At 46.7% G+C, this 12086-nt stretch overlaps 1 protein-coding gene across 1 annotated transcript in view; it reads left to right on the forward strand.

Moving 5' to 3' along the window:
* Window positions 1–12086, forward strand: part of tmtc2b (transmembrane O-mannosyltransferase targeting cadherins 2b) — an 81297-nt gene that overhangs the window by 52203 nt on the left and 17008 nt on the right. Inside the window, exons 3-8 of the mRNA XM_084017775.1 lie at window positions 1371–2217; window positions 3415–3529; window positions 3874–3959; window positions 5409–5593; window positions 6512–6590; window positions 9171–9292. Coding sequence (XP_083873901.1) covers window positions 1371–2217; window positions 3415–3529; window positions 3874–3959; window positions 5409–5593; window positions 6512–6590; window positions 9171–9292 — 1434 coding nt within the window. The remainder of the gene's footprint in view (window positions 1–1370; window positions 2218–3414; window positions 3530–3873; window positions 3960–5408; window positions 5594–6511; window positions 6591–9170; window positions 9293–12086) is intronic.

Here is a 12086-nt window from a genome sequence, read left to right on the forward strand (position 1 = left end):
CTAGCTAAAGTAGATCCATAAAGGCCTCAAGTTGGGTCACACTGCATAGACTTTATACCTTTTAATTTACTGTTTCAAACACTATCTGATGATAATTCTCATAAGTATATCTGTGACTTTATTGTGGAAAGTCTTCCCCGAGAATTCACGCAGAGCTAACACCTTTGACAGTAGCTCAAATTAATGAGAAACGGTGATGTGGATTGAAATGATGACCTTTTGTTGCTAGGCAACTGAATAACGTCTTCAGCAGCGGCATATCATCATGAAATACTGCACGGAGGGTCGTTGTCAGGTCTCCACAGTAGGTTCTGACGGATTTGACCTTAAACAAATAGTTTTTTTTTCATGTTTTTCTTATATTTAACCATATTGAGTATATAAACCAATATTCAGCCTCGTATTGTAAGACAGTGCTGTGCTTTTAGCTGCAGTCACACTTCCTGCTGCCCGAGTGCTGAGCTGCAGCTCGTTGCATTAGCAGCGATCGTTAGCAGACAACAAAGCTTTCCCCCCGTGGTCGGACATCGCCGGCGGTTACTGGAGCGTCTCTTCACAGAAACAATCCGTAAATGACAATGGGCGGGCGAGAAAATCAATAGTACATCCCCCAAAGCATAGATGGTATGAAGATTATGATCACAGATGAGGCATGTTCCAACCTTTCCACTGGAATAAACGTGATGCGAGGTCAGCCTTGGGTTTAAATGTACATTTCTGTACATGCGCCAACAAACTCAAACAAAGTTCTTCTAAATTGGATTTCCAACATGAGCTTAATATGGAAGGTCAGTTCTTGACAAAAATATATATATATATATATATGTCCAGTCATTTTTCAAAGTATTGAACCACCAAACAGAGTATAAATATTTCATAAGCATTCCCACACAGCATTTTGGGAAAGTGTTTAACATTGAGACCATAAAATGATGAATGGAGCTCAAATAGATGTGTTTGTTTTCATATGCCTATGGAGGAAAAGAAATGTGTGTATGAACGGAAAGTTCTGTTGTAAAGTCGTTTATAAACATTTCGATGAATGGACTCAGTGTGAATGTTCTGGCTTTAACAGCGGTTTCAAAAGTCAATAACTAAAAAAGAAAAAAAACATGTCCCAGAAGTGATTTGTTCTCACTTCGTGGGTTTCCTTCACAAAAGCCAAACTACTTTATCAACACTTTATTTCGTCCTTGGACACTTGTTTATTCTGGAGCGTTAAAGTGATGTAAGATCTGTCCTTCCTTTGGTCGATTTGTGATCTGTAGGCCGGGTCGGAGTAAACGTCATAACGGTCATAAATATATCAAGGTTCGGCTCGGCGCTCTCACATGTTCGATCACCGTTTCTGTGTTTTCTCTGCCCTTCAGAGGAAGAACGTCCACCTGCTGCTCAACGTGTTCCTGCTGGCGGCCTGGGGCGCCGTCCTGCTGGCCGGCCGCTTCTACTGGATGGGCAACAAACCCCCCAACTTCTCCAACTCCGACAACCCGGCGGCCGACTCGCCCTCGCTCCTCACCAGGGCGCTGACCTTCTCCCACCTGCCCGCCGTCAACTTCTGGCTCCTCCTTTGCCCGGACACGCTCAGCTTCGACTGGTCGATGGACGCCCTGCCTCTGATCCGGGGCCTCGCCGACCGGAGGAACCTCCACACGGCGGCCTTCTACCTGGCGTTGCTCTCGCTGGCGTGGTTCGGCCTGTGGACGCACCAGGCGGCGAAGGGCAAGGAGACCAACGGCAAGGCGCACCATTACACCAACGGCCGGAACGGGAACAGTAACGGACACAGCTACCAATACAACAATCACGAACATTTTAACAATTCCCACGGGGACGGCCACGTTCACAGCACCCAGAACGGCACCAAGCAGCACTACGAGAGCCGGACTCCGCTGCCCACGAGTGAGAACGTGGTGGTGTTCGCTCTCGGCCTGCTGGCCGTCCCCTTCCTCCCCGCCACGAACTTGTTCTTCTACGTGGGCTTCGTGATAGCAGAGAGGGTGCTGTACATCCCCAGCATGGGCTTCTGCTTGCTGGTGGCGGTGGGGGTGCGGTCTCTGTACGTCCGCCTGCGACGGCGCTCCACCAGGGCCATGCTGGTGTACTGCAGCGCCGCCGTGGTGCTTCTTTTCAGCGTCAAAACGGTGTTGAGGAACCGGGACTGGCGGAACGAGGAGATGCTCTACAAGTCGGGGATTTACGTCAATCCTGCTAAAGGTAATTCAAATCGGCACGCACGCCAAAAACCTCTTCCGCCCCGTTGTATCTCATTGTGTAACTGGCGAGCACCTTTTTTGGGATTTGATAATGTGTGCTGCTGTCTCTCTGCTGCCTCCCTGAATAATTCAAAATGAAGCAGCTTCACATTGTCTTCCCTTCATCACTCAGCCTTCCCACGGAATATAAAAGTGCTCACGAGGCAGAGCCCCAAAAGCAGAATCAGACTGCTGTGAGTCGTACTTTTCAAGGTTGAATTTATTCAACAAAACACCAGATTGCACCGTTCCAAGGAACACAACAGGGTTTATCACACACGTATCTCACCACAGACCTCATCTCTCCATCACCCGTCTCCGATTGGCACCTTTAACGGCCGCTAAAATATTCAGCGGCCTCCACATTTCAAGGTCAGATCAGACACAGATGCCTAAACGAAGCCAAGTTCTCGGAGCTGCCGAGGAGGGACGCGGGGCAACGGCGGGAGACGATGTGTTCGCTAATTTCCCTTTCAGATTCAGAGCGGCGCCGAGGCGTGACAGCAGTTTGTTTTGGCAGTGCCATCGAGCCGACCGGAGCAACAGCAAGGCCCCCGACTCGCATTCGTTGTTGCTAATATGATAACCTCAAACACTGACACACTAGGAAAGACAGGATTACTTCATATATGAATGTGTGCATAAATGAGCAAAAGCTGAAAGAAAGACTCTTGTTTGTTCTTGTTTAGATATGAATATTCTTCTGGGATTCCAAAGATGGTTTTCAACAAATACATACTTTAAATCACTTCCTTAAAGGCACACTGCATGTTTTAGGACAAATGTCAGAAAAGAAGAAACAATATAACATCATAGATGCAAAATTATTCTGTGGAATAAAAATCATTTTTGCAGAAAAAAAAAAAAAAATCAGATCATGATGATATTATGTTATAAAGCTACATGTATAAAATGTATAAAAGCATACACGCCGTCAGAGGAATGACGGGCACTTTTTGTGCCAAACGTCCCCCTGCTGCATCGTTCCTCCTTACCCATAATGCCTTGCAGCAAGGGAGCCCAGAATAACAAAAGAAAAATGATTACCTGCCTCAGAAATGTCCTCTCCTGCTGCTTAAATTGAAAAGATTCTGAAAAAAAGAACGTTTCCCCTGAAGGTCTTTTTTTTTATTAACCTTTTTCTTCTGTGACCCGTCAGCGTGGGGCAACCTCGGAAACGTCCTGAAGAGCCAGGGCGAGATGGAGGAGGCCGAGCAGGCGTACAGAAACGCCCTCTATTACCGCAGCAACATGGCCGACATGCTGTATAACCTGTGAGTTCTGTTTCCCCATCCTAATCCGGTGATGTCACAGCCAGCTTTTTGCTCTTGCGTTCGTGATTTCCTTTGTGTCTCCGCTCCGTTTCAAGACAAATGGACGACTTCTCCTTTTACATGTGTTTGTCCATTGATCAGAGCTGCTCCCTCGGAGGAAGTGCTGCCTTGTCTTGTATCCCCCAGAGGGCCGTCTGCCTGACAGGGTTATTAATGATGCTGTTTTATCCCGAGAGGGGAACACAAAACACCCCGCAGCCCCGACACACTCTGTGTGCTCAGACGTCTGTGGTTTTTTAAGATACGTCTCCTCTCTAAACTGCCGTCTTCTCCGTCTGTTCCAGCGGTTTGCTGCTACAGGAGAGCAACAAGTTCTCCGAGGCTCTCCACTACTATAAGCTGGCCATTGGGAGCCGTCCAACTCTGGCTTGTAAGTACAGATCTTCTTTTTTTTCCTTGACGGTCTTCTTGTGGTTGTGGCCGCGTCGTAACCACGGCAACACATTGTGTGGTTGTGTGGAGGGAGAGGGGGGAATAGGTGGTACGACCGGACTCAGCAATCGCACGATGTGGTTTATTATGAATTCAGGCCGTGACTTTCTACTCACTCTTCCTCTCCGTCCTCTCACCCAATAATGTCACTGCAGTCTGCTGGAATTAAATCCTCCATTTCACTGTCATTCAGCAGGTTTCACCCGAAGACGAATCGCTCACCGTCTCACCTGATCCTGCAATAAACGAGCTCCCCGTCGCTCCGGGCATCAGTCAATGACAGATAGACGGGGAATATTAAACGTCTCTTCCTGTTTCTTCTCCGGGATTAATTATCCACCTTATCAAGATCGCGGTTGGACTAGAAAAATCCCATTTGGCGTGCAATTATCCAATTCTTCGCAAGCGATAACGAGGTTAATTAATTACCTGCAGCGGCAGACACGTTGAAGGCGTGATAGTCAGACACGTTTCTCAAGGTTGGACCATTACTCACTCACGTGTTGGGAGCTAACGAATGCAAACTGTAGCTTTTTTTTTATTTAACACGCAGAGCTACGCTGTCTCGTGATAAAGTGCGTCTGTTTCGTACAGCAAATCATTTTAGAAGGCTGATGAAATATCTTATCTGTTCGGCTTTCAGTGCAGATCCAACCAACAGGACAAAGCCTTTATTCTGACCGTCTAATGCAGCACGTGTAGCACCGATAACAGCGACAATGTGGACGTCCACGATTGGCCGCTTTGTTGCTTAGACATACGGATGTGGAATAAAAGAAATGTAGCTTTTAAGATAAGAAATCAAACAGACAGAAGAGGAAGTGGTTTGATTGGGAGGCTGGTTCTCCACCGCCTCCTTTAACTTGATTCCTTGTCAAAACCCAATCGAAGAGCCTTCCGGATTGATCCGCCGCATCAAGTTAATTTATTCCAACAGACGGACTTGATAGCGAGTTGTTTAGAGAGGCCTGTCCACAGAGACTAATTACTCTCCGGCTATTGATTATTAGATGTTGTCTTTAACCACTCGAGGAAAAGTTTAACAAGCATCCAAAGTATCCCGCAAGGCCGCATGCAAAGGTCAAATCCTCTATAAAGCATTAATAAGATCAAGCGGTTCTTTGTTCACCTCAACTGTGTGATATAGAAAGGGCCATCGCTCTATTGACCAAGGAAGATGGTTACGTAGAAGATATAAGAGATACGGCTCTTCTATTTACTCAGTTAATGAATGAATTCCCCCCTAAATGAATATTCAAATAGTTTAATAAAACGCCACATATGGAGGTTAGTCTCAGTTTGCTCGTTACCATTCAAGGTGAGAAGGAGCCTGAAGGAGACAGCTGATGAACTGACGCGATTCCCCCGTGTTTTCTTTTCCCATCAGCGGCCTACTTGAACACGGGCATCATCCTGATGAATCAGGGTCGCCTGGATGAGTCCAAGCGCACCTTCCTGACGTGCGCCGACATCCCGGATGAGAACCTGAAGGACCCCCACGCCCACAAGAGCTCCGTCACCAGCTGCTTGTACAACCTGGGCAAGCTGCTCCACGAACAGGGACACCAGGAGGTAACGGACCCAGACGTTTTTACGACATGATACCAAATATGGTTGATGGGACTGTCTGAATTATTAGTTTACCTGAGAGAAATGCAAAATGTATTTAATTTACATATGTGTTTTTAGTAGGTTGAGATTGGATATATTACTTCTCATTCTTTTTGTATCACATCTATGTATTTGGAACTGCAAACACCTCCACTGTTCCCACAGGAGCTCAAAAGCTCTTCCTTTACTTGCAGTGCATGCTGGGAAAGCACTCACTTTGATATGGACATGTTCCACTGCTCATGTCATCGGGGACACAGATGATCCCCGGAGCTGTTTCTCACAAAATGCACTCTCTTTCATGTCTATCAAGACCTCCAACGCCGGCTAAAGTAACCGCTTCCCCCCCGATGCCGCACATTCATACTGTACATAAGCACCGATGCTGCTGATTCAATCAGGACTGAAGCAAGCCGTGCAGCAGATTCAATAAGGGCCTTTTATAAATTGTTGGCAATAGGCGGAGAAAGAGCCTCGGCCCCACATCCTCCGACCTCCAACCACAACATTTGCTTCAGCAATAAAGTAGTTCCAGCTCCCTTCTGGCCTTTAAATTCTGAGGGGTGGATGTGGTGGGTGGGTGAATCGCCCCGGACCCCGGAACATACCACTCCACAGTCAATGTGTGACACCGCTCTAGTCGCCTTAACAGCCGTGACGCCGAAGATAGACCCTTTCTGCTCGACTCTGTATTAACCGGCCTCCCCGGCGACCCCCGATTCCACGCTGCGTATTCACAGTGTCAGGGCCCCCGGCTGCAAGGGGAGGAATGACTAGTTACCACAGCGCCCAGTTTCTCTCTCTCCACTCTCTAATGCAAACATCCCCCCCCCCCCCCCCCACCTTCTCTCCCCTTTTTTTTATTTGTTTCATTCACAGGAGGCCCTCACAGTGTTTAAAGAAGCAATACAGAAAATGCCAAGACAATTTGCACCACAGAGCCTCTACAACATGATGGGTAAGAGCCGCTTTTGTTTCACCACCACACGCACAAAAGCCGTTGTTTGAGTCCAGGGAATTTAACAGGCAGTGGAAATGAGAGGAGGAGGTTATTTTTGGGGAGCAATTGGCTGCTCGACATCATTCAGTTTTTGTTTGACTTTGTTGTTCTGGGTTTCTGAAAACAAATAACCCCTTTTATTTATTTTTTTTCTTCTGGACGGGCAGCGTTTTAAGTGCACCAAACTTTCAGGAAGCATTAGTGGCTCACTAATTGCAAGTAAGCTCTCTGCTTGCAGCCCCATTAGCTGTTTTACACTCACAGCTTTGAATGTGTGATAGCCTCGGGGGCTCAGCGTCGCCCGCTGTGGATATCTGTGCCCTAAAAAAAAAAAACACAGGTTGGAATCATTTGCATACGTTTGCTCCAAAGCCAATAAAATAAAGATGAAATATTAGAAGAATTCAAACACCTTTTAAACCGTCAGTGCTGTGAGAATCCAGTCAACCTCGGGTTCACATTGCCAGTTGCGAACCTTAAACCTGGGCTTTACCCTTAAGCCCCTCACTTATTAGGCATGAAGATGAAAACTAGATTAAGTGATGCTGAAACTGATTTTTCGGCATTGGGTTAAGCCTGGGCTGCAAAGAGAAAAGTTTGAGTGCTTGAATAAAGAACGTCATCAATAAAAATGTAGAAAAAACGAGCAATGTATCAGTGAAATCCTTCTTTGGAAGGTTGCCTTAATGCAGATAAAGTGCGTTTTGAGACGGTAGTCAGCTTTACGATATCATGTTAAACAGAGATAATTTGCTTTTCACTGCAAGAACACGCCAGCTTGTTAGATTGCAGCTGGAGAACAGCTGCTTTCAGGCTCATTATAGCTGCTTTCTCTTTGCTCCGTTACTTTTTCTTTTCCTTTTTTCTCCCGCCCTGCTTTCTTTCTCTCTCACCCACATGCAGCTACTTACACACACACACTCCGTTTGAAAGTCTGTAATCCAGTATTGTTTCGTGCCACGTGGGGGTTTCGCTTTACGCGGTGGCAAAAAATGCAATTTGACAGAGCTACCGAGATTATGTCAAAATGTTGATGAAGGCTGCAGTCGCCGTTCGGGAGCGGCGCTGCGTCTGCAAACGGAGGCAGCGAGCCGGAGATCTGTGATTTTTCTGCAGCGTGGCAGCCGATTTGCACATTTGGCACACCTGCTCATATGTTTCTCCAGTTTTTTTTTTAGTTTTTTTTTAGCCGCAGCTCGCTCCCACGCTGTTTGTCAGACGCCGCCGAGCAGAGGCTTTCATCAGAGGCAGCCCTGGGTGGTAATCTGCACCCCGCTGGTCTCGCTCCAACACTCTCTGGTGGGCCCAGGAATGTTCCACTCCTCGGAGCTCCCTCGCATTCAACGTCACTTCTAATTGCACGGTGACGTTTGTGCTAATCTCATGCAGGCGTCCGCTGCCACGAGGGCGAGAAAAGATGTTTAGGCCGCGTTTAAACCCGTCAATTAATGAAGCGGCCGATGTCAAAGCAGGCCTGTGCAACTTTTAGAGGAGCTCAGTGCGTCGGGGCTCGCTGGTAAATCTCTAAAATCCAGGTAATCCTGTCCATTAAACACACTGACGATTTATTAAACCAAGTCTTTGTAGTATGAAACTCGGAAAGCTTTAAAATGCTTCAAGTTTGAATATTTTGCAAACGTCTTGTCTTATAGAGCCAAACAAACGTTGCATGAATTCATTTCACCTGTTAATTGTGACATAATGTACACCTGGTGAAAAGTGATGCATTTAAATAGGAATAAACAGGATTGTGTCTGAAAACCAAATATTCCAGCTTCATGGGCAACCATATATGTATTTATATATATAAATGATATGTCTGATGTCAGCTGTTGACAAGGACATTTGTGATAATGCAGCTGTGATTTTACACATTTAAATTTACATTTACAACACTCAAATCTGAAACATAAGGCTGCACTGATGGATATCATCTCAACGGTGGGTGGGTGGGGTTAGGGGTCATTCATGCTTATGGAAGGTATTACACAACGCTGTTGCTCATTCGTAGTAATAAGAGAAAGCGTGTTTTTTAAAGACTTGTGATTAGCCATGTGACACCTGCTGCTTATCACACGTTCCTATCGGGGAAGCGATTAGTCCTAATCCTCTCAGACTTAAAGTGTTGCTTTTCCTACGTGTCGTTTTAACAACCGGGACACGTCCGCTCTCCACGTTCCGTTCACTAAATATGTCATAATGTTGATATTAACCGCGTTGTGTCCGATTACCGGGGCTGATTGTTGTGGGATAACGCGTGTTATTGGGCGTCCGTGGTGGGGAGGGTGTTGTTTGTTCAGGTGTGAGCGGGGTGAGGGTCAGATGTGGGGGAGGTATCAGATGATGTCTGGGGGAGGGAGCGAGTTATAGACTCGTATCCTCCCGCTCACGTCTAAGACGTACAACACAGAATGACTTAAATGTTCATTATTATTAAAGATTTTGAAGGTAGATCATGAATTATGATTGTGATGTGATTCTAAAACATAAAAACAACGGGGAGAGGGGTGGTTTCTGATGCTGCCTTTCGTCCCACAGGAGAGGCCTACATACGACTGAACAAGCTGGCCGATGCCGAACACTGGTACAGAGAGTCGCTGCGAGCCAAGCCGGACCACATCCCTGCACACCTCACCTACGGCAAACTCCTGGCTATGACGGTGAGACCTCAATCCTCGCAAACAAGTTGATAGTCATTTTATTTCTATCCCCCCCTCCTCGTGCTCTTTCCACTTTCCATTTTCTGTATTGCACTCTCTTTCATCTGCCTTAGGCCTTTCATCACTTCTCCTCTCCGGCTCTTTACTGATAGATGTAATGTCCTCCTGAAGTCTGTTTAATCAATAGTGTGTGAGGGAGAAGATTAGAAAAAGGGAGAGCAGGAGAGACCAAGAGAAGGTTGTCACATCGTGTTTCTCTCTCAAGGGAATCGGACTTCCTGATTAAAAACCTTGTCCTGGCTTGCCCATTTTTGTTTTTGTTAACTTGTTACGAGATGAACGAAATGCATTCACACCTTCCAATCAACAGCAAAAACCGATATCAGGCGTCTGAAAAATAGAGAATTTAAATCTCTGCACCGTGAAGAAAGAGATCGACATCTGCCAAGACGGAGATGTTATCCTCTCGGGGGTCACACAGCTGACCCGTGTTCCAATAACCGAAGGGAAAAGGTCTGAGGGGCAGAAGCCGAGTTTCCAGTGTCGAGGAGTTTACGAGGAGGTGGTCATGTGGTCGGGTCATAAAGTTCTTACAGATCGCAGCTCGATAGGCGTATTTGGGGTAAAGCTTACCAGGAGGAGCAGTGGGAGCTGAAAGAGACTGTCAGAGGAGAACTAAACAAATTAGAAGACGAGTCGCACGGAAGGTCAAATGAAGGGCGGAGGCTTTTTCTCCCCGGCTGCTACGTCTGTCTCCCACAGTCTGGGCCCTTAATGAAAGGACGTCAATGTGTTCGATGGCCTGCAGCGTGGGATCTGGATCTCCGCTCCAACGCTAGAATCTTCTTGGACCTGTCGCGTTTCATTTCCCCCGATGGAAACGGAGTCCTTTTCAACTTCTTTTCATTTATAGTCTTTCCAGGATTTGACGTTTTGTGTGGAAGACATTTCTTACCTAAACTTAGATTTAACAATTTTTGTCAGTTTTTGTATCAAAGCTCTAAATTAAGCCCCGAGGAAGGAACACTGGGACATTTTGGGGAAAATGTTAGCATTGCTGCCGAGAGAGCGAGATGAGACCGATCTCACATCTGTACAGCAAATATGAAGCTCTAGGCCCAACAGCTGGTCTGGAAACTAGCTAGCTTGGCTCTGTCCCGAACAAAATCCACGACCAGCATCTCTAAAGCTCGCTAATTAACACGTTGCATCTCATTTGTTTAATGTGTGCAAAAAACCTGATGTGTGAAGATAACACTGGTTTCACGAGGGGTTATTTGCCAGACTGTGTCTCAGTATCTTCTGGCACATAACACGTTCAAGAATATATTACAGAAAGACATTTTGGCAAATGTGCTTGTTCTTGCTGTATGCTTAGTTACGTGAGAAGATTTACTGCCAAGTCTGTGGTGAATATGAAGCTGAAGCCAGGACACAGTTAGCTTAGCTTAGCATAATAGAAGGGAAAACAGCTAGCCGGATTCTATCCAAAGCTAACAAAAACTCAAAGGGTTGTTAGACCCACACGAAGATGGCTCATGTTAGGTTTTGTTACCTTTTGGACACAACCAAGCTAGCTGTTAGCTCCCTTTTCCATTCTTTATGCTGAGCTAGGCTAATGTTGCTTCATCAGCTGAATATATATCAGTGGTATCAATCTTTTCATCCAATCCCTGCAACAACTGTTAAACTATTTAATCTGCTATGTCATAGACTTGTGGCCGAACAAAGCCATTCCGTAGCGTATCCTCAGTAACGTAGTCGTAGATCTTTGTGTCATCAAACTGAACTCCAGCAGCGTACTAGATTGATTTCTCCAATTCCCAGCCGGACTGACGCTCAGCTGAAAGAATAGTTCGGCTGACATGGCAGATAAAAAGTCGCTTGTTAAGCTCTCTCTCCACCGGACGTCAAATAACCATCTGACACCGAAACGCTGTCGGCGATGGACAGTCAACGGGAACAACACAATTCTTCAGAGTGTTTCGACTCGGTGAAGTGGATTCGGAGAAGGATTCAGCGGGCCGTTACGAGAAGCTGATTTTATTTAAAGAAAGTGTTATTGATTTTTGGAGGGATGGAGCCCAAACCCTGAAGGACTCTGGATCTCTGACCATGATGAATGGTCCGGGGGTTTTGTAGCCACCGTGCAAATTACGCCGAGGGAACCTGTGTCAAAGTTTCTACCAATGTGATGTAAATTAGCCGTACCATTCAATGCATTCTCTTCCTATGGCCTCTGTTCCCGATGACAACAGCGTTTAAGTGTGATCAAAACCAGCGCAGGAAGTCAACCCCCACTTCTTTCATCCCCTTACTCCGGCACTCCCCGTGGCACCGCTATGAGTGATGAAGACACTTTAGATACTGTCAGGGGTATTTCGGAGGTTCGGATCCCTGTGTGGGGGGGTGGGGGAATGAGGCTTTGCTGCGGGGTCAGGGAAGGGTGAGAGGAGAAAACGGTGGAGGTGAGCTGGGAGAGCCGAGGCCCAGAGAGAGTGACTGAAATGCTGTGAAACGAGGATGAAGGAAGGGAGAGTTAATAACCCAGATCAGTATCGCTGAAACCCCCTGGAGATCGGGATGTGAACCCTCTCTCTTGTGCACACCGCTGCTCGGAGAAGGACACGGCCGCCCCGACGCTCCCAAGATTGGGATTTAGTCATCTTCCCCGTCGCTTCCTCTCGGCTAATACGATGCAGGCTTCCTTCCTAATTGGCTCGGCGTCCGCGGAGCCGCAGCTACATCTGCAGTCTATCTGCTGTTAGCGGGAGATTCGAGGTGTGAGGCGTGC

The sequence above is a fragment of the Eutrigla gurnardus genome (genome assembly GCF_963514095.1).
Source record: "Eutrigla gurnardus genome assembly, chromosome: 9".
NCBI classification, from domain to species: Eukaryota; Metazoa; Chordata; class Actinopteri; order Perciformes; family Triglidae; genus Eutrigla; species Eutrigla gurnardus.